This window comes from Python bivittatus, unplaced genomic scaffold, assembly GCF_059951505.1.
Source record: "Python bivittatus isolate LINGU-HERP-01145 unplaced genomic scaffold, Pbiv_v1 ctg000560_np1212, whole genome shotgun sequence".
Taxonomy (NCBI): domain Eukaryota; kingdom Metazoa; phylum Chordata; class Lepidosauria; order Squamata; family Pythonidae; genus Python; species Python bivittatus.
Window position 1 is genome coordinate 2,519,249 of NW_028277083.1, and position 22,309 is coordinate 2,541,557.

At 47.4% G+C, this 22,309-nt stretch overlaps 2 protein-coding genes across 14 annotated transcripts in view; one reads left to right on the forward strand and one right to left on the reverse strand.

Moving 5' to 3' along the window:
- Positions 1-10,323, reverse strand: part of LOC103061161 (lysosomal alpha-glucosidase-like) — a 24,236-nt gene extending 13,913 nt beyond the window's left edge. The window contains exons 1-7 of one of the 9 annotated variants that reach the window (XM_088147958.1): positions 10,209-10,321; positions 8,257-8,377; positions 2,334-2,456; positions 1,924-2,065; positions 1,686-1,831; positions 670-835; positions 145-241 (exon numbers count right to left, since the gene is read on the reverse strand). In XM_088147958.1, the coding sequence (XP_088004084.1) occupies positions 145-241; positions 670-835; positions 1,686-1,831; positions 1,924-2,065; positions 2,334-2,365 (583 nt within the window). In that variant the 5' untranslated portion in view covers positions 2,366-2,456; positions 8,257-8,377; positions 10,209-10,321. Of the gene's footprint in view, positions 1-144; positions 242-669; positions 836-1,685; positions 1,832-1,923; positions 2,457-2,813; positions 3,045-3,184; positions 3,272-8,256; positions 8,378-10,208 lie in introns of those variants that run through there. The other 8 variants (XM_025175704.2, XM_088147961.1, XM_088147959.1 and 5 more) reach the window with 8 other exon arrangements.
- On the forward strand, positions 4,850-19,162 carry MAFK (MAF bZIP transcription factor K). 5 transcript variants are annotated; one of them, XM_088147965.1, is made up of 4 exons: positions 13,386-13,446; positions 15,267-15,381; positions 16,975-17,054; positions 18,379-19,162. In XM_088147965.1, the coding sequence occupies exons 3-4, from the start codon at positions 17,019-17,021 to the stop codon at positions 18,811-18,813; spliced, it is 471 nt and encodes a 156-aa protein (XP_088004091.1). In that variant the 5' UTR covers positions 13,386-13,446; positions 15,267-15,381; positions 16,975-17,018; the 3' UTR covers positions 18,814-19,162. The 5 variants fall into 5 exon arrangements, with proteins under 5 accessions (XP_088004090.1, XP_007442316.1, XP_007442315.1 ...); XM_088147964.1 differs by lacking the exons at positions 13,386-13,446; positions 15,267-15,381 and adding an exon at positions 4,850-5,110; XM_007442254.3 differs by lacking the exons at positions 13,386-13,446; positions 15,267-15,381 and adding an exon at positions 5,282-5,617.
- The last annotated feature ends 3,147 nt before the right edge of the window (positions 19,163-22,309 follow it).

A 22,309-nucleotide genomic window follows, 5' to 3' on the forward strand; every position in this document is an offset into this window, starting at 1 on the left:
GTAAATAGAATAAGTATGTACACGTGAAAATAAAGAAATGGCCAGAAATAGGCTCACGCTCGAGCGACATTTGTTCATCCCACATCTTTGCGCTCTTATGTTCCATATTAAACGCCTCCAAAAGGGAATAAAGGAAGCACGCACCCATCAAGTTGCTGTTCAGGAGGAAAACCCCATGCGCAGCTCCACCTTTCTCCATGAGAAGATAGAATGGGTGGACGCCATAGAGATTGTAGGACTCCTGCACGTAATAGAGAAAAAAAGGCTGCAGCGTCTTCATTTAATTTTCTTCCATAGCCAACCGTCAGAATGATTTCAAATTGGTACATTTGACCAATTTGAGACACATAAATACTTAGGAGGAACTCTACTGAATCACACCAAAGGTGCATTCAGTATTGTGTCCCACAACAGTTGATCAGAGGCCTCCAGGAAGGCTACTGGCCAAATGTGGAGGAACACCAGTTTCTTGCTGCAGTTTCTAAACATGCTAGTTTGATCTGAACAAGTATAGAGCCATTATAACTAGACACCATAATTAGTTACCACTCTGAATGTCCATTCTGGCACATGGATGTCCAGAGAAGGAGGGAGACTAGATCAGGAAGGCCAAAAAAAAAAAATTACATTACTGAAAAGAGTTACTCATAAATCCAGCATAAAACCTACTGCAGGAGGGACGTCTCGGGCCCACAAAGGCAGCGTGTTCCACTCCAGATTATGTAGGAAGTTACTCTCATGTTCCCCCAACCCATAAAGAAACGTCGAAGGTAGAACAGTAGAAATCTGGAGAAACTGATCTGCAAAAAACAGGGGAGCCACTGTTGTGTTCAACCTAGAGAAGGAGAAAAGATCCCAATTAAGGGAAAATGACACATTTTCTTTTTGAAAGTTTTTTTTTTTTTAGTTTTTGGGGCTCAAGAGGGGCTTTTCAGGGTGACAGCAAAGAAATAAAGGATTGGAAAACCACAGGAGCGCAGTTCATTCAGCTGGGAACTGGATCCTCCATCATTCATGACCAAAGTGGCCGCTTAGTCCAGGAAAATAAATCAACAAATCTGTACGTTTGTGATAGGAAAATAGCTTCCTCAATTTGAGTTGGTAAGAAGCCCCAAGATTCTGCCAAGCATGTGCCAATCTTGGTCCAGGCTGTGATACAATGAACAGATCCTGAATATCCTATGATGATATGAAGCAGTGAGGAGTCCCAGGTGGAAGGTTCCTGCCTCTACCAAAAACCTTCAAAAGTTGAGCAGGAGGCATTGTGACCATCTACGGTCCTTGACTGACTGTCCTCAATGCGGGCAAATCACGGAAGCAAAGGTGCTTAATCAGGAAAATATCCAGGCATGGTCTAATGAGGTGCTGCCAGCAACACCTCCTGGTAGCTACCAAGAACGGAAGAAATTCTTCACTCCTGGTTTTCCTGCAGTGCCAGCTATCAGCTGCCACCCATGAACCATGGACTGGAGGGCACTGGTGGACAATGCAGGAAACTCAGCAATGTAACAACAATGTCTGGATTCCTCATTTTCAAAAATGCAGAAGAATACTGATTTCAGGGTACGGAGCTGTCGAGCAATCCCTCTTGACTGTTGCTAATCTTACATTGAGGGCTATCGGGCAACATCTTTCTGGAAACTCAGCATGAGAAAACCACTAACCTAGAGGGAAAAAATGCTTACAGAACTGTCCCTGAAACTCTTCGCTTCACGATCAGACCAAAAGGCTCCTTGCAGAACTCAATGGAATAGAGAGGATTCTCCGCTCTCTTTGTGGCTTGAGGAACATCAAGGGGCACCTCATACCGAGGATTGGTGGCATCGGTGATCTACAAAAAGCAAGGGAAACACAAACATGCATAATGTGGAAACAAAGGTAAAATTATGGGATGGCAACAAGAAATTTTAACAAATGACTCACCTTGACATGCAACCGAGAATCTGTTTCGAACTCCACGCTGAGATGCAACTTCTCAATATCTTTTGGATAGTAAGCCTTTGTCTTTCTGGTCAGAAAACCCACCATCCCCAGGTCAGTCTCATTCATGCTCCCCAGGGTGTAGCTGGGGAAATCAGGGGGATAAAAGCACCATGGAACCCCCTTCATTCTATCTAGGGGCCTCTCACTGTCCACAAAACAGCACCCCCGACCCTCACAAAGTTCTCGTGTCACAATCACATTTCTCTCAGGGTAACAGTCAAAGCGACGGTTTTCTGGCACAGAGGTGCATTTTGACCAGAAGGGAATTCCATGCTGATCCCACCAAATCTGCCCAAGAACCCAAACAGTCACCCCACTAAGGAGGGTGGCTACCATCAAGAGGCCCCCACCTAGCCACCAAGCAGACAACTTCTGATGGCATAGCGGTTTTCCATCGGCACCTTCCTCCCCAGCCTCGGTGATCTGAGAGACATCAGTGGTCAGTTTCTGATAGGATTTCATGGTCTCCGTTGCTGCGGAAGGAAAATAAGCATCAGTAGTTCTCAGACTCATAACGATGGGAACTGAAAACAAGTAAAGTTATTTACACCGCAGGGATCTCCTGCAACACAGGGGAGAGGGGCACCCTCTGAAGATGATCTGAAAGCCTCAGCTGATGCCAAGGGCTCCTACTGAGGGAACTGAGCCGATTGAAGCAACAGAGCAGATCCCATCATGGCTTAGATGTCTCAACCAGCTCCTAGCTTGGTTCCAAGCACAAGGCAAGACCAGCAAAGAGTGAGTTCATGAGAACATTTTAATTCGGGAGCTGGAGGCTAAGGCATCAACAACTCCCACCCAAGCTGCCTTATTTTTGAGATCATCATCACCTGTCTTCTCTCTGCCCACTCCCCGCTTTCTTCTACTTTGCTCTTGCTATGCAGCAGTCGTAGCCATGTTGGTCACGGCCGGAAAAAGAAACCCAAGTCTCCTATCAAAACGCAGTCGCCTGATTAGGCTAACTGCAGGTTTACGCAACCACGCGCAATCTTGGGAGCTTCTAGGAAGTCCTCCTCAGTCAAGATGGTTGGAAATCAAGGAGAGGGGGCAGAGAACAGGACCTGGGGAGAGCAGGTGCAAACTTTATTCGAGAAACAAACGTTCCTGACGTGACAATCCAGCCCTTCGGGGCTCGCTTTGTCATTTTTGTCATGTCAAGAGGAAGGCCAGCCAAGAACTAAAACAGCTAACCAAACCATACCTGTGTGTGTCTCCTCTTGATATAGCAAGAGCCGGAAGGGAAGGAGAGCCCGCCTAGCGTGCGGCACTTGCAAAGCCGTACTGTAAACCTTCTACAATAAGCGCCTGCTCAAAATGAAGCCAAACCAAATGCGTCCTTCCCTCCAAACAGGGCATTGCAATCATCTGAAAGTTTTTTTTTTTTTTTTTTAAAACAATATTCCACCCCAGCCCCTTTCCTTCGGCACCAGGCCTCACCAAGCACAACCCGGTTCGTCATTTCAATCTTGACCCTTTTTCTTTGGCTATTGGCAGACGGCCCATTTATTTCACAGGCAAGAAAGAGGCAGGGAGACCCAATGTGAAAGGACAGATGGGGTCACTTGCACCTGGCCTCTGGCCTTTCCGGGTCCGTGTCTTAGAAGGCCAGAAACGTAATGGAAGCTTGCTGTACAAAATCTTTGGCCGCCGTTTTTCTTTGCTCTAGGTGCATTGCACGTTTATCAGTTTCACTATATTTTAATCCCACTGTTTTATGCAAGACATTCTAAGCAGTTTAGGCCTAAGCTAGAGCATAAAACGGTGCTACTTTAAGAATGGATATAACAATAAGGAAAAGCTGCATTGGGCAGAGTAGAACCACCTCTATGTAGCATCAAGCAGTCCTTGACTGCTTGTTGTGATTTATAGATCTGAATTGGAAACTAGCACAATTTTTGTTTCTGTCTCCTTTCCCTTTTGGAGAGTGTTTCCTCCCAGGGCATGGAGGTGTCCCTTTGTACTTTTTAAATCTGCAATGCACATAGAACCTACCGTATTAATAACTGCAATAGGTTAAATAACGTAGTGTACCAAAACTGAGGAGATGGAGCAATAGATGGTCTCTATGGCTAAATTCAATATGTTAAAGGACTAAGCTAGCATCTACCAGTGTTTCTCAACCTCAGCAAGTTTAAGACATGTGGACTCCAACTCCCAGAATTCCCAAGCTGGCTGGGGAATTCTGGGAATTGGAGTCCACACTTCTTCATTAATTGATGGCTGAGAGACACTGGTCTATATCAACATTTTATGGGTATATTTTTAGTTTCTACAAATGTAACTCTTTATTCATTATTCTGTATATTCTTTCCTGATGTTATTAGCACTGTTATTTTTTGGTTACACTTTATCATCTCCTCTGCTTGTTATACTTACCAATAAAATATAGGTCCGTATTAAAAAAAAAATAACAGCAATAGGAGCGCGCAGTCAAAATCTGCAGTAACCTTCAGACGGGTTGGGTAAAATTCCCTTGCTTGTCCGGCCTACGAAAGGGGGGAGTGGGATCTAGGGCTCCAGGCATCCTGCGAGCCCCAGCTGGAGGAAGACCCTCCCCCTTTTTAAACTAGGGAGCCCCTGAATTCATTCATCCCTTGCGAGCACGGTTTCCCGCGTTTCCCCAAGAATGAAACGCCGCGGAGTGGGCGTGGCCACGCCGCGGGGTGGGCGTGGCCAAAGAGACAATCCAGGGACGGGGCGTCCCCTCCCCTTCTCTGACGCAAGGGCGCTCAGCGACAGCCCATCCCGGAAACAGAAGGAGAGCTCTGATTGGCCGGAAGCGTTCGAAATAAAAAAAGGGGAGGAGGAGTTTCGCGCGCGCGCGCGCGCTTAGGCCCCCCCTTTTTCTGTTGTTGTGGTTCCTCCTCCATTAGGAGGAGGGCTGGAGAGGCGCTGAGTCGCGGCACGCGCGCCAGGGAGGAGGCGGGGGCGAGGCTGCTGCCCGAAGGGAGGGGGGAAGGAGGAGGAAGAGGCGGCGGCGCGCGCAGTCCCCCCTCCCCCGCTCGCTCGGCCGTTGGGGGCTTTTCCGCCTCGCGCCTTCCGTCGCCTCAGAAGCGCCGCCGGGCAGCGGCTTGGGGGACGCTTCGCCTGCCGAGGGCGTGAGGGCGCGCGCGCCCCGGCGGTCCAGGTGAGGCGGCGGCGGGGACCGCGAGGGAAAAAAGCGGGAGCGGCGGGAAGAGGAGGAGAAAGGAGGGGGGAGCGGGCGCTCCGCTGAGGGGAAGTGAGGCGAATCGGCACTGCCCCTTCGCCGCGCGCTTGCGCAGAACGCGCGGGGGCGGGGCCCGAGGGAGGGAGCGGGAGGGGCTGGCCGTCCCGTCCCGCACGTGGCGGCGGCGAAGTCGGTCTTGCCGGCATCGAGTTGGACGCCCCCCCTTGGAAGCGGGATGCGGGTGGTTTACCCCCCCCGGGGGACGCTCGCTCGGCGCGGGCAACCTGCTCACCCTGAGCGCCTTTTTTGATTTCGCGCCGCCCGCTGGGTCCTTAGTGGGCGGCCGGGCGCGTCGCGGGGACCCGGCAGGTCGACGGAGCGAGCGAGCGGTGCGGGCGCCCCCCGCGGAACTTCGGGAGACGAAACCCCGGGCCTGACCGCGCTTGGCATGCCGTGCACGGGCTTTCCCTGGTGGAGGGGCGTTGTGTGAGTACGGCTCTTGCGTGTCAGGACCCCGTGCGGAGCAGCTTTTCCGTGACCTGGAAGGGAGTGCAGCCCTTGCGTGTCAGGCTTTTCCGTGACCTGGTGGAAGGGTGGTGTGTGAGTGCGGCTCCTGCGTGTCAGGGCCCCGTGGGAACCAAGTTTCTTTTGGCAAGCAGGGCGAGGAAAGCGCTCTTCCCTATCGTGGCCTTTCAGAGGGGTGACCTGTGTGCCGAAGGAGAGCCCCCTTCGCAAGGTGCCAGCCCAGCCCGGGGCCTTACCAAGCATTGGACACAGTTTCCCCATCCCCTGGCATCTCCCTTGGATCCATGACTTCCCCGCCAAGCACGTCTGGAGGGTGTTTTGTGCTTCTCTACGACTGCAGACGATGCTGCTTTGTCTCGGGCCACGTATATGCAGGAAATGCATCCCTAAACAAACCCTTGACTGCTGCAACCTGGTTCTTTAGACCAGGGTTCTTCAACCTCAGCAACTTTAAGATGGGTGGACTTCAACTCCCAGAATTGCCCAGCCAGCCAGGTTGAGGAACCCTGCTTTAGACAACAGGTGCTATTAGGGAAGGTGAAATTCACCTCTTGCTCTGAGCCACGGATCCCTTCAACCTTGCTTGAGGAAGCCACCGACGGGTGGGATGAAAATGCTTCATAACCCCCAGTGGGCCGGCTTGCATGGCCCCCCAAGCCAAAATCAAGGCCCGGCGGGCGTGTAGCCAGTTTGAGAGGTAGTTGTGGGCTGAGAGAAGGACTCGCCTGCAGTCATGGCATGGCTGAATGGGAAGTGGGATCTGGGTTTTCCTGCCTCCACCGTTGGGCCAGTCTGGGTTTATTTACCATTATGTACAATTCTGCTTTGTCTCAGGGCAGTTTATATGCAGGAAATGCATCCCTAAACAAGTACTTAACTGTTACTACTATCACAACATAGTTATCTAGACTGAAGGTACCATTTTCCAAAGCAAGCCTAGGCCTGCACTTAAAACTGCAGAGCAGGAATCTTAATTTACAGGCAGACATGCTTCTTTCTATCTGCTGCTACTGGAATTTCCCCCTACTCAGGACAAATTCAGTTAAAACCTGGGAAGCCCCTGGCTTCAAAGCTCACCTCAGTCTTGCAAAAACCCAATGAACCGCCTTAAGGAAGTTGCTGTTATATGAATCTTATTTCCACTTTCAACGATCTGGGGGAATAACCTTACTGTCTTCCCACAGAAAAGGGGTCTGTGTGGCTGGGGTTGTATTTAATGGGGTTTATCTCATTCAGCCTTCCACCATGTGGGAGACTTCCACGTGTGTGGACCAGATTCCAGAATTCCCCGATCACCACCCGTTCCTGAGAGTTCTGGGAGTTGGTCCACCGATCTGGAGGGGGCATGGATTGAACCAGGCTGTAATCATTGCAACATTGCCAAGGCTGTGACCAGTTGCATGCTGAGGTAACACATGTCTATTCTAGAAGTTTTTTAAATAGTCAGTTGATGTGTTTTCTAATGTGTAATCGGATGGCGTGATTAGAGTGATTTGGAACTGAGGATGCTGCTAATGGTTAGGAAAGTTTGAGGGATTGTACTCACAAGGGAATTTACACATGTTGAATGAATCAGCAGAGCATACTCTAGGTAGGAGATGCTTCTGAGTCATTCTGTTTTTAATCCCTTCAGTTGGAGCATGCATACACGCTTCCGTGAATCCCATCTAACTGCTTCAGAAGATTATTCAGTGCAGTCCAACTCATGCTTCCTACTGGCATGCATAAGCAGGCACCCATCGTTTAGAGAAGACGTGCAGCAGGTATCTGTGGGGGGCGGTTGCTTGAGCTGGATACTGCAGTTGGATGGTCTGTTGCAAAATAAAAGGGGGTTTCCTGTTCCCCAGATCATTTCATCTCTGCAGCCTACTCTTATTATTAGTAACTGGTGATACTTTCACAGGACAGCTCAGGGTTGAATGCTAAATGAGGAATGGTTGCTTAATCCTCTCTTTCCACATGGTGACCCATGAGACTAGCGAAGTTCTCCTAAGGCCTTGCATTTCACGATCATATGGTGAACAGTGCAAGAAGGCACCTCCAGTCCTCTTGCATCATTGGCTCACCGGTTATACTAAACTAAAAGTGGACATTGTAGCGGCCCAGGAACCCCATACGAGACCTGTCAGTGTCTACTTTGAGCAGAGATCCTTGCCTGCTTCTTTGGTGTTTTTGCTCCAGCCAAGGGACTTCTGATAACTTCCTTACACTCCAGCCAAAGACTCCAGTTCTCTTTTGAAGTGCTTACATTCAGTGCTCAGTCCAAGATATAAAGGAATGGAAATAAGCAGATTAAGTGGGGGCAGGGGAGAGAACTGTCTATTGATTTTCTTAGTTGAAAGGACAGAGTTGAAGAGCTCATGTAGGAAAACATTGCTCTGCACCAGGAGCTGGTTTTCCACCCAGTCTTCTCAATTCAGATTATGGTCTAGTGCAGTGTTTCTCAACCTCGGCAACTTTAAGATGTGTGGACTTCAAGTCCACACATCTTAAAGTTGCCGAGGTTGAGAAACACTGGTCTAATGGCTGAACAGGGGTCTATAACACTAGCCAGGTTGAATGTAAATAAAGTGAAAGCTAGATAATTGGTTTACATTTACCTTTTGAGAAATGCCCCACAGTCTCTCTCTTTATTTTTTGGAACACTAGACCTCCAGGCCACAGTAAAGGGTTTTAGAAGTCTCCTGAGCTTCAAAGTGTTGAGCCGTTTGTCACCTGGTACTGGGAATCACAGATCTCAAATCAGAAAAGTGGAATGTTTCCATCACAAAATATGTTAAATCAGGGTGTGGGGTGGATTGTTGAGGATCCCTCTCTCTCAAGTGATGCCTTAGTGATCCACATTTTTACTTCTTTGGAAGCATTGCACATAGAATGGTCCTGACATCTCTCTTGTAAAAAAGGTAACTAGTAATACACCATTCCCTTCTTTTTAAGACAGTGTTTCTGTGCAAGAGGCAGTGTGCACAAGACCAGATTTTAGAAGTCAGTATCCTTTTAAACAAAGGGTACTTGTTTGGAAATATTTTTCACTGTATGTTATACACAGACCTTTGAACAGAAGAGGAAAAAGTTGTTATAGATGGTAAGATTCTGGGTACTTTGGTAAATCAGTGCCAGTTTCCTTTTCAGCAGCAATTTTCAAACCTCAGAGAGTGCCAGAAGAGAAAAGGAGTTGCTTAAGAAAGTGCTGCTGTTTTTAACAATTAGTTGAATGCCACAAACTGGTGCAAAAGACTATAATAAATCACACACTATAAGTAGAAACAACATTAGAGGAATGATGACAAGACTTGAGCAAATCAATGAGCCAGCCTTCCCCAGTCTGACACCCTCTAGATGTTGGACTACATCTTCCATCACCCTAATCCCATCTTTGCTGATGATGAGAGAAGTGTTATAAAGCAGAACTGAATGGAAGTGGGCCATTTAGTTAAGCCTTTCAGCTTTCACTCAGGAGCTCCTTAGAAACTCACAAGCAGAGCTTAAAAGTGTCCACACTCTTTTGTTAATCCCCAGAACATGGTTGTGGGGCACATTATTTTTCTCATTGAAGGCCCCAGCAGGCTAATCAAATTGCTGGGGAAGTTACTCTCCATAAGGGATTGAGATCATGTGTCTGCAGCATAAGTTTTAAAAAATGCTAAACCGCATGGTGCAGAAAAATAATACCATAAATGCTGAATGATTAGGCACCATGAGATAGAGGAATTCCCCAACTTGTGGAATGAATTGCTTCCAAACATGAAATCATTTCAATTCTGATTTCAAGCGCTCTGTCCCTCCCTTCCTGTTCCTCCTCCCTCCCCCTTTCTCTTTCAGAGCTAAGAAGTACAGGTAGTCCTCAATTTAGTCTGTTTGTTTAGTGACCATTTGAAGTTACAACGGTGTTGAAAAAAGCTACTTAGGACTGGTCAACCCACTTACAACCATTGGAGCATCCTTGCGGTCACATGATCCAAATTCAGAAGCTTGGCATCCGGCATGTATTTACAATTACAGCATCCCGGGGTCACATGATCGCCATTTGCAACCTTCCCAGGGGGCTTCCAACAAGCAAAATCAATGGGGAACTGCATAATTCACTTAGCGTCCCCAGTGATTTGCTTAACGACTACTGCAAAAAATGTCGTAAAATCAGGTGTGGTCACGTGATGCCTCGCTTAACAACTGCACTGCTTAATTATGAATTTTCCAGTCCCTTTTGTGGTTGTAAGTCAAGGATTACCTGTATGTTGAAGGAGACCAGTAGAAACAAGGCCTTTGTGAATATGAAATTAGCCAACCAAGCAAACTTCTGTATGGCAAGCACAGGTAGTAGATACCAGAGAGGACTACTGGATTTTTTGCTGCCTTATCATTATCAGTGGGGGCTTGGAGGGAGGGAGGAAAACAGAACAATTGAGTATTCCACAACCTCTCAGGGTAGGAAGTTATGAATAGCTTCCCTTTCTTTCTTCCTTTTTTTTAAAAAGAATTTTAAGGTCCTCTGCAGTCCTGTTCAAACGACTTCCCCAGCCGGCCTCTGGGGTGTAATATTGAATTCATTTACCTTTCTGCCTCGGCACCAATGAAAACCGCAGCTCGCTGTGTTTTCCTCCTTTGCGTCTCTGAGCTCCAACGCAGAGAAATCTTCCTCCTTGCAGTCACTTCCTAAACGCGGCGGACCGGATGTTATCCAGTGGCAGCTGGCGGTATCAGCAGGGCTCTGTGCAGTGGATAATTAACCCTGTTCTGTACTTCGAGAGAGACTGAACAGAAAAGTGGAATGCTGCTTGCAAAAAAAAAAATAAAACACTTGTCTTTACCATAGATGGAAGCCTTTGGAACAGATGCATTGGGAAGGTTACTTGGGGGCGGGCTGAACCGGGGTTTGTAAAACAGTTCTTGCTCAGCCTTTCTCAGCTCAATGCATTCTGTAATTTGGGACTACAGTTTCCATTGGCCCCAGCTGGGGGGGAGAGTTGGTTCAAGTGTGTATGTGAAAGATCGAGAAAAGCTAATTTAAAATACCTTCAAAAGGGTCTTAAATACAGCAGCCATTCCAGGGCGCGTTTTCATACTTTATGTTTTCACAGTTGTGCACCCTCAGTCCTATCAAGGATTTCAGAGAGGAAGAAATGGTCCCCTCCCCTGACATAGGTTATAATAGATTAAGTTGGTGAGAATCTGCATTATTAATGATATGCAAGGTGGGTTAGGTTAACCCTAACCCTAACCCTGCTCTGATCTCTTATGTTGCTACATTGAGTCCCAAGGGGATGTCTTGGTTATATGAATCTGATTAGCCTTTTTATCCACATTCACGTCTGGGATGAGAGCTATCTTATTCATGAATTAGCATTTGGCAATAGCATCTTTGGCCCTGTGTGATAATCCAGGCTAGGGGGAAGGATAGGATTAGGGTGACCAGTATCCTCTTTACTTGATACAGTATTCCCCTGCACCATGTTTCCCTCTACCCATAATTATACTAAGTGGAGTCTTGTTCTCTTTCCCCATGAGAAGAGTCTTCTAGGAAGAACAGGAAAGAAAGTGACCCCCCCCCTTGTTCTACCCTGGAGTATCTCCCTCTCAATGGGTGGTGCCGTTTGTTGACCTATTGCCCCACCCACTTTTTAGAAGCCTCTGAGTTAGATAATGCCATGTCTTGGAGAAAGAGTGGGCTTTCTTGTCTCCAGTCTTTAGATGAAAGGTTCATACTGGTCACGCCAGTCACTCTTCTGTGCAAGGACCAATTCTGAAGGAGCCAAGGTAGATGAAGAAAAATCTCACTCAGCACTTGTTGACCCAGTTGTGCCCAGTTTGATTAGCTGGTAGAGCTTCAAGGCATCTCTGCTGGTGGTGGGGACAACCCACCTTGTGTGGTTAATACATCATGCGCGAACCTTGGTAGTCAGTTGCATAAATGACAGCAGTGGTATCTCGTGAACACCACCAGGTTAATGGCAGTACCCTTCTGTCATCTCTGTGCCTGAAGCACAGACGTGCCCCCCCCCGCTGCTTCCCTTTCTTTGCTCTCCAAAGCTGGCTGCAACATCTGCGTTGCTTCCTACCAGACCACAGAAGACTCTCTGATCATCATCCAGCATTCCCATGAGAACTGTGCCTTGGCAAAAGTCCCTTTCAGTCTGGTGGCCCCTGACACTCCATCTGTTTTGGTTTTTTTCCTAGCTGGCCCTGATCACAGGCAGGATGGCTGCTGCTTTCTCCAAGACGAGCCCCTGGGGCTCACCTGGTGTTTGAATTGCCCTGCTCCCATTTATGCATACAGAGGCACAGCCAGCGATTCCCACAGGCTTATTGTTGTATAATTCTTACTACTTGTATTTTTTGCTTTGTGGTCGGGGATGTGGGGCAAGGGTCTGGCTAGACCTTAAACATGCACGGTCAGATGTGTACGCAGCAGGCGGTGTAGAATTGGTGAAGGATGGAAGTGTATATTGAGCTTACATGCAGGCTCTTGCAATAGGTAGGAAATTGCGTTCGTAGGGACTATATGATAGAAGTTCTGTGCTGCACACTTGCTTTTGTTGTACTTTGGCAGATGTGTCCTTTTTTTTAAAAAAAAAAAAAGGTGTTCACTGAAATGTTTAGCAACACCCAAAATTAGAAATGGATAAAATAATTTTTGAAAACCATGAAGTAAATGCTCTTACATGCCTTTGATGAAATGGGCTGTTCATGAAAATGTATGCCGTGATACATTTTTAAGGTGGCTCCAATTTTTTTGGGGGGGGGGTCACTGAAATGAGATTGCTGCAACAGACCAAGATGGCTGTTTTTCTGGACATCCTTTTTGTTTAGCTCTGTGTAAAGAAAAGCGAATAGTTTGTTCATTTTTATTAGTCAGAAGCAAATTTCATTATTTCAGGCTTTAATATAGAAGGTGGCAAGTGGCTAATACTACCGTTATATATTTGCATTTCAAGGCAAAGTTCAGGTAAATTTTGACGTACAGATATAATTGTAGTGCAATAATCCACAGAGCAGCAACGACAGCAAAAAGGCAACTATAAACGTTGGTGTATTAAAAGTCCAGAGGATAACATTCCAACAGGTGGGACCCAAGACAGAAGGAAGCTGTGAGAAGTCCTCAGATTTGAACAAGTGGGAGGAAAGAGGAACTCTCTGCATTCAATGCACCTTTCTCCCGGACACAGAGCGCGCTTCCGCAGCTTTTCGATTGGTTAGTTGGTAGGTGGGGAGAGCCAGTGCTTTGAAGATTCCCTGGTCAAGGATCAAGAGGCTTTTTGTGCCTGGTGATGAGCTGGGGCCAGAATTTTGCCTCACCCCCTCCCCTGTTTTATTTAATTTATTATTTTTTTTAAGTGTTTTTGAAGTTCCCTTTTCTGGTACCGCTACCAAGTCCAGGGAGCCTCCAGCGTGTCTTTCTCCTTTTAGGGGTTGGGGTGGGGAGAAAGAAGGCGGGAAGGCAGGCCAGGGGGAGGAGAAGGAAGTGTTTCTGGTTCTGTGGGAATGTGAGCTTTCCCCCACTCTGTAAACAGCTGGTGACTCATTGCATAGCTATGGCACTGAAGGGATGCGTATGCTAAGACATGCTGTGTGTGTGTGCATGCCCAAGGATAGGGAGGAACAGTTTCCACTCGGCTTTCTCTCGGAAAGGATTCCTGGAGAGACACCCAGTGGCCTGCCACCTTCCTCTGAGGAGCGGTCCCCACCCTGAACGGGCTTCCGGGGCATCTGGCAGCCAAGTCCAAACATGAGGGCAGGAGAGGACAGCTGTAAAGGAGTGAACAAGGGCCTGGGGAAAGCTCTGCACGTCCAAGGTAATCCTTCTCTCGCCCCTGGCTCCTCCTCCATAGCTGCGCCTCTCTTTATCTTATTTCCCGTTATGTGGCTGCCTTGTAACTTTGGCTCCTCCGATTCTGCAGAACCTCTAGTTTCTGTGCTGCTGGCCCCAGCACCTTCAACGCCCTGCAAGGAAGCCAACACGGCACGGCCACCTTTGCCTGGCGGCTTTTGCGTTGCCCCCTCGTGCTCCGTTGGAGGAAATGGATTCCCGGCTGCACTTGCTCTGGATGACCTCTTGCCATTCAGTCCTTTCCTCCACGTGTGAAGTTCAGGGTGCTCGTATTCTGGGAAGTGCTGAGTAACTCAAGGGAGCTGTAGGAAGAATGACAGTTTTCTGTGAATAAACATGCCTTTGTAGTCCTGCTCCACTTTCCTTTTCTCCTCTCTTTACCCGGTTTCTGCTGCATTCCCAGCTAGCTCTCCCTGCCTCCCCCAGTTCTTTCTAAGAATCTAAGAATGCTTGAGCTGGTGCAGAATCACTTCTGTACAGTAAGTTTCGAAAGCTTCGAAAGTTAAACGAAAAGGAGCCACGACCTTAGAAGGCTGCCTGAGATGTTTTCATTTTTGTTGGGAATGCGTGGGGACAGGTTGCATTTGCTTAGTAAGCAGAAGGAGGCACTCTGCAAGTTCTCAGATGCCTCTTCCTTTCCTGTCTGGCATTACTGCTTCTCTGTTTCTTTAAAAAAGGGAACGGACATCGGAGAGGCGTGTTCTTCAGTGGTGGCAGCTCTGGTGGGCTGAGGAGGAAAGGCTGGGCTAGGGGATGTCCAGTGCCTATTGGAGGGCTTTGTTTTCCCCCCTCCGCCTCCCAGGCAGTAGCAACAGACCCTCTCGCTTTCAGTTTTGCGCTCTCATCATATGATGATGAATGGTGTTGACTGCCACAAGTCAAGCAAGGAGCCACCCAGGCTGAGCCAGCAACCCCCCCCCAACACCTCCCAGTTGTTCTCTTCCCCACTCTTTTCCTTCTGTTTCTCCCCCATGTGTTCTGAAATGCATGGATTTGTTGACTCTCTCCGTCCTCCCCTATGCCTTTGCACAGAGATGACCCCAAGTCATGATTTGCTTTTGGGCTTCTCTTGTTTCCATGGTTACCATCTCAGGGTTGGCTACTTTCCCAAGGTCACCATAGCAACTATTGGAAGGAAATCATGCTTGGGATGCTTGGCTAGATGTCGTCGTCGTCTTTTTTTTTAATGATTAGGATGTGTGACACTATGTAGATGTGGATGGAGACCAGCGTTTCCACTGCCGCCACCCTCCGAGCAAGCCCTGTTTTCTTCTTGGACGGACGGGTGGTGGCACGGGAGGGAAGGCACTCTGGCCCGGCGGTCTTAACGTTTCACATGTCCGGCACTGCAGCCTCTCCGAGCGTGCGCTTCCCAGGCACGTCAGCTTTTAATGTTCGAGCCTCGCTCGTGTGGCCCAAGCTGGCGGGGAGAAGGAAGCCACTGTGATGTCACAGCTGCATTGCCCTCTCCTTCAGTGGTAGGTACACGGCTCTTTGAAGCTGCTCCAACAGTGTCATCCGTGCTGTGTGATGCAGGTGAAGGCTCTGTGCCGGAGTCTAGACAGTCTGTCTCGGGTGCTCCTTGAGAGGAGTGTAGTTTAGTGTACCTGAGGTGAGAGCGAAGGGTGCACTGCTGGTGGGTCACATCTCACATTGCTGGATGACTAGAGGGGCTCCTTCCTTCAGCAGAGGAGTGAGAGGATTCCAGCCAAGTGAGAAAGCATTCCATTGTTTCCTTTCCATGCCTCTTCTCGTGCAACTGCTCCATCCTTGCGCTTCCATCAGTCGATTCGCCCGCCGTCCATCCGTGTGCTGTCTTTCAAAGAATTGGTGGCTCGGACTTGTGAGCAGCTTACATGTGGGGCTGGAAGATGTAGGGGACTTCTCTGTCTTTGGTGAGGTGAGGAGCCAAGAATAGGAAAGATGATTGCTCTGTGGCTTTTTTAATGATGGGGGTACGGGATGATGGTAAACTTGGGGCAGATTTTAAAGATAACCTGTGCATGCTTTTTGAAAAGCACAGAAAGCAAACTTGGAGCTAGCTTTATCTGTAGAGATTTGGAAAAGGGAGTTTGGCTTTGTGGAACATTCTGGGCAAACCGAATCCGGATGAACAGAATTCTTCGGGGTCCAGAAATTCCATCTCTTAACTCAGGTCTGGCAGGGAATCAAGATTCAAATGGCCATCTGTTTTCAAACCCAGTATGAGGAAACAGCCTTACTAGGATGACTGGTAAAATGTACTGTTATGCCCTGAAGTCATTTGAGGACTTTGGGTTCAATAGTGTTGCAGTGTGGAAATCACAAGAGTCTCTCCAAATAATTTAGAATAATATGGGAAAGCTTGGCAGAAATCACATTACATTTCTACTGCTGCCATCGTTCCTCTTTCTCTTACTTCATTACTGTCATTTTTAAAAAACTGAATATAGATTGAAGCAATCTTGTTGGGGTGTCTTGTGGGTTCTGGCTTAAGAAGATGATTTATTTAGGGAAGACCCAGAGCTTAATGGTAGAACAGTTGCTTTGTAGGTGTAAGAATTCAGTTTCATCCTTTGGCATCTCTACTTAAAAAAAAAAACAACTCTTTGTAGCAGATCTGAGACCAAAGTCTTTGAGAAAACTGTTGCCTTTCAGGAGGTAGTGCTGGGTTAACTAGCCCAGAGGTCCAAGCTAACATAGTCCATAGTTTCTTTATGCATTCAGTGTCATGTATGAACAGCTTCCTCCCTCCCTTGGCACGTTCTAGTAACTTGCTTGGGTTTTTCTCAGGTTCTCGTTTGTCTGGATTAGAGACGTGGGAGCTGGGCATACAGGGAGGGTAGAATCGCCAACAAAAATTTCCCTCAGGCCGAAGAGGGTGAAGCAGGCTCAGGCTGGCAATGGAACCTGAGAGCCCCCCATGGCTTTTGAGTTGGCAGCATGTGGGGCATGTCTAGAACAAGTCATCCTGAGCCCTCTCTCATGCGCTAGGCCTGAAAAAAGGCTTCAGTGACAGCAGTCAGAAGTACTTCTGCTGAAGAAACAACCGGGAACTCTGCTCCGCATTCTGCTCAGCATCATCATCTGGGTTAGGCCCGCTGGAATACAGCAGAATCTAGACCCACCTCACTACGGCAGCCCGAACTGGAGATAAGGGAGACTGAGAAGAAATGCTTTTCTCCTCATAAAAAACATAGTCTCAGGACGAGGTTGAGGATATTGTCTCTTGCTCGTGTGTCTTGTAACAGTACGGATGGGTTACTGCTTGGATGAGAGAGTTCCCTTGGCGGTACAGCACCCTGAGAGATTGGGCACCTCTGCAGCAGCGGATGGAGTGGCTGATGAGATAGTTCAGAGGGAGAAGGGGAGATTTAAAAAGCAGCATCTAAGAAACATTGCGTTAGATAGCCTTGCAGTGATAGGTGCTGGTACTTGAATGGAAATGCATCATTCTTTAAGCTGCACGAGACTTAACCTGTTGTCTCTTTCTTTCTCTTCCTCCCCACTCCAGTTGCAATTTCTGAGCAATTCTGTCCAGGAGACTGTGCCCAGGTTATGACGACTAATCCAAAACCAAACAAAGCATTTAAGGTAAGGCCCAGCTGGATTTTTAAAAATCCAAGTGGCATCTGCAGTGAACTGTTCAAGATGCCAGCCGTTGCATCCCCAGTGCCTTATCTACCCCTTTTCCATAAGCCAGTCTGTGCCCCAAAAGTAAGGTATGAGACGGCGTGTGGTACTATCCGGTCTTGCCTGAGGACAGTAGCTTTACTTGGCCATGAAAACTGAGCAACTCAGAATCTTTCTTTACTTAGAAATATCTTGATTTTTTTTTTTTTAACTTTGGTTTGGAGACAAGAACAATATACTCAGCTGAAGTTCTATAAATTTCATGGTTCAACATAGATTGAGCACAGCTGTTGAATAAATTCCATCTCCCAAGTTTAAATTCCAGTTAGGGAAAAAAAGGATTTGGGGTGGTGGTTTTTGGGAAATGCTATACCTCTGCAGAAAACTGTTTCAAAAGCCCTACTCCCCTAACAGATTTTCTGTGCATCCTGATTGGGTCATAACTTTCCTTGCATAATCATTGGAGCCGTTTATTTTTCATATTTCGGGGAAGAAGGAAGTCCTCCTGAATAACGTCCTGAGGTTAAGATGCCTTTTGGAAAGGAAGGGAAAAAAGGATGGCTCCAGGGCTTCCTGTCTTTTCAATGAGGGTATGGCCAAATGCTGTTGGGTGATGCCAAACTGTCTGTGAAACTCTGCCATTTCTCGGAGTCTGGTCCAGTCAGTATAAAATTGCCCTCTGACTATGCTCACGTAGTTCACTGGTCTTAAAAAACGGAAAAGGGTTTGGTCCCATAGTGGTCCCATATTGTCACTTTCTGATGTTTTGGAAGCATTAAGGTTATAAAAATATTTTTAAAATACAGTCCTCATCAGAGAGTTGGCTACTTGTGCTAATTACAAAAGCAAGTCAGTTGTGGAATAATAACACTAACTTCTTCAAAATCATCCTGAATTACCGTAATGTTGAGCAATATGTTTTGTAAATGAGGATGATACCCTGAACAGTGGCTCAGAGGGAGGTTTCAGGCACAAAATAGTTTCTTGAGTCAAAGCCGGTTACTTACTACATCTCATGAACATGGACATAAAAACGTTAGTTTAGGTTTTATTTCCTTTGGATTCTAACCCCACATTCTAAACTTGGACAGTAGCTGAATTCATTCTTACTGGCGGGTCTTGATCAAAAGACAGTGAGCAGGATGTTGAACTCCTTGGAGGTTTTGGAGATTCCTCAAGGACAGTCCACGTGCAGTACTTCCCGGTATATGATCTGGAGGTTATGAAGGTATGGCTGTGATCTAGTGTAATATAATCACGAGTTTTGTGGTGTTGGTGTCTGCAGGTCAAGGAGGAGTCAGGAGAAAATGCCCCGGTGCTGAGCGATGATGAACTCGTGTCAATGTCTGTGCGGGAGTTGAACCAGCACCTGCGAGGTCTCACGAAAGAGGAGGTTATTCGCTTGAAGCAGCGGCGGCGTACACTCAAGAACCGGGGCTACGCGGCCAGCTGCCGAATCAAGCGGGTGACCCAGAAGGAAGAACTGGAGAGGCAGCGGGTGGAACTGCAGCAAGAGGTGGAGAAGCTTGCTCGAGAAAACAGCAGCATGAAACTGGAGCTGGACGCCTTGCGCTCCAAGTACGAAGCCCTGCAGACCTTTGCACGCACAGTTGCCCGGGGCCCCATCACCCCAACCAAAGTCGCCACCACCAGCGTCATCACCATTGTGAAATCAGCCGAAATCTCTTCCAGCTCTGTGCCGTTTTCTGCTGCATCCTAATGTCCAGGGAGAGAGAACTCACTGCCTTGTTAGAACAGAGGATTTTGCGGAGCCTGCCTTTCTCTTGAGTCAGAAGTCCGTCTTTTCCAAAAACCACGTAGTGGCAGACTCTTGGAAGGGAAATTAACTGGCTGCTTTACCTCTTGTTCAGTAAGCCCTTTTGGGGCTGAAATTGAAATTCCATACCTAGCCGTAGAAGTCTGAAGAGGGATCTTGCACGGCTCCTCCTCATGGTCTCTTAAGTCCCACTAGCTCCCCAATTGACAGAAGATATCAGAGGAATGTTTTTTTTTAATGGAAATAAAAAATGGATAACCCAGTAGAATCATCAGGCCTGATGAAAAAATGGTCTCTTCCTCTAGTCAGGAAAAGAAGCAGCCCCATCATAGCTATCTTTATAGGTTGTGGGTGATCAAGACTCTGGAACAGTTAGCACATCCAAATTTAATAGCATACGGTGTTTTCTCTCCAAATATGGAAACCCTTCATCAGTGAATTTCCACCTTGGTTACTTGTCCTTGACGTTGCTCTGTCCCTGCTGGAGTTCCCTTTGGTCCCATGGCCCAGCAAAATGGAACCGCGTCTACGATGCAAAAATCTCACTTAAGCTGCTTCCCCATTATGTGCCTGTGAATTGGGTTTCCTTTTTAATGTGGTCGTGTTGCTTCCAAACAATACACTTTTGTCTGTGTAATCCAGGTTCTGCAGCGTTGCAGGGAAAAGAAAATGGGAAACTTGCAAAGAACGTGCAGTGTGGGGTTGGACCCGGTGGCTAGGTTGTGGAAAAAAGATAATTCACTAAAAGAGAAACTGTTACGGTAAAAGATAGTGCTGCAAAAAGATGTCTTTGAATCAGCATGACTTGTTCAACATGAAAGGTTTATAAATCAAAGACATGCCAGAACAAAATGCTTTTTTGCAAGGAAGCTGCAAAAAGAAATATGAACTCAACCCACAGCCTTATCTGTAATACTTCTGCTGCCACAACCCCCTTGTTTTGGTGCTCTTTAACATCAAGGGATGTCAAAGGTGAATGCACAGTAAAAAGCAGAAAGGATTGTATTAGGTCTAAATATCTACAGGGAAATGGGCTCCTCAAGATAACTCTTGCCAAACTCGAAGATACGAATTATGCAGAGGAACACAGAAAGGTTTAAAAGTTGGAATTTTTTTGAGAAAAGCTAAATTGGGACATGGGTCTCGTGGTTCCGAGAAAAAAGAAAAATCAGAGCTCGTCAACTTGGCGATAAGGGATGTAGGCTGCTGTTTGTATGTGTGCAAAAGATGAGGTGTGCATGTGGAAGGGCAACATGTCTGAGTTTGCTCAGATTTCAGAAGACTGTTCTTACAGAGAGCAGAGAAGAGGAAAAGCAGGGGCTTTGGGGTGGATTTATGGAGAAGATTGAGGAATGGGTGATGGTTAAAGCGGGGTTGCAAATGAGGGCCACCGAAGGCAAGGGTGAGGAGAAAAGAACCAAGGCTTGGAACTTGCCCAAGTTGCAAGGCACATAAGTCGCCCTTTAAAACTTACTTTCTTTTGTGCTGTTTTGTAAGGTTTCTAGATTAAAGAGGTCTGAAACCTCCAGTGTGCGAACAAGAGCCTCAGATGACTCCCTTCAGATGGGCCCGAGAGCTGCCGGCAGGTTGAATGAGTTTCCTTGCGTAAGATTGCTGCCCTCTTCTGCCTGGCTGAAGCAAACACATCAGAGGAGAAACCGACTTTCTATTCCTCTGAAGGTGGGGGGGGCCCAGCGCCTGAACCTTCCCACCATGTAACATTTATATGGTGGGAAGGTTCAGAGGTTGCGCCTCCCCCGCATCGTGTAAAGTTCCAGTTCTGTTTCATGTTGCGGGAGAGTCTTAAATGTTCGCGTACCCCGTAGGATCAGACACCTCCCCTGTGCGTGGTCGAGTTTGAATTGAAAACCTCACTTCTTGTTTCCCAAAATGCTAGTTCCTGTGGTGTTTTCTCGAGGTGTTTTAAAACTCCATATATGTTCCCATGTAGCTAATACCAGTAGATGGTGAGCTCTCTTCTGTGGGTGCATCCTTAAGCTTCTTTAAGAGCAAATCAGGAACAGTAGCTTGCCTATAACATCGGTGCAGGTGTTGGTGGTAAGTTCATCCTGAGTGGAATTCCTAGCACTGTGAATATAGCACCAGTGGTAGTTGGGTGCATGGATAGTACAGACCTTTTATCACACCATTAGCATATGCACACCTCTTGGCATGGAATGCTCTTCGGTGCCATTCAGTAGTTTAGCGGGTGCTAATATTTACTGTCAGTGCCGGATCGTGTATAACTCCCAGCGAGAATGAATAAAGTTGATGGCTGTGTATCTGTATGAGGCTTAAATTCATCGGAGGCTGCTCCAGTGGCCTCGCTCACAAGTTGGAGATCTCTCTCCAGGCCTCAGCTAATCCTCTTGAGGGCAAGTTAATGTCTGGTGCTTATCCTTGCTGCTTTTGACTCCCTCACAAAAGTTGAGGAAGAAAAAGAATTAGTTGCTCTATATTATTTTCTCTTAAATATCCTTTGGAATACCCTGCGATCTCTGCGAGCTTCCTGAATTCTTACAGCAGAGGAAAGGGTTAGATCGCACTGTCTGAGTCTCAGAAAACAAACAAAAGTGGCCAGAGTGGGCGTGAGGATGTCGGAATGCTTCGTGTGCCTCCTCTCCTTCCAGAGCCAGCTGGAAGCTGAACCCTGGAAAGCTAGGGGTGAGTTAACTGTGGCTCCACAGAGATGGGATAAATGTTTAGAGGTGCCTTCCCCGACTTGGTGTCCCACAAATTGGTCTCACTACAGCTCTCACTAGCCCTTAGTCAGCCTGGCCATTATGTTCCTAGCTCCTGGTTGAAAGCTGCTACATCTGAGGAAGAAATGGACTGTTGAAAGGAACTGCCCCATCCATCCCAAATTGTAAAGGTGCTCCTTCTGTATTAGCTGAGCGCTTGTTGTCTTGCAGATGGTAGCGCTTGACTCTAGCGTTGGCCTCCCCTTGCTGTGCAAGGGGAGATTTTCCTTATCTCTGGGGTTTGAGATGGGACCCTTGGTCAAAACTAGAAGAGGTCCTCCATTTTTGAGAGAGGCTTTCTTGTGACAGAAGTCTTTTCCTACCCTATAGTTTTAGGAGGTGGACAAGCAATAATTTATCTGGAAAGAAATTGATGGGAGATACTCTGGCCTCTGTAGGCTCACTGAAGTTGTTTGTGTCCAAGGGAGCTCCAGACGTAGGGTTCGTTTGCACCATCTCTGGTGGCCTTTGGTTGGTAAGAGCTATGCATGTGTTTATCCCTAGAGAGCTGCACCAATCCTTCTGCTGTGGTTGGAGCCCTCTCCTCCCTATTGACCTCTTCATGCTGTCCATTGACCATTCTCTCTGCCCTTTCTTCCTAGCAGCTGTCAACACCACAGCCTTCTTGTTGCAATCCCTGTCACATATGGATGGGGCATTGAAGGGAAACACCATGGCTGATCAGCTGATGAGGCTGC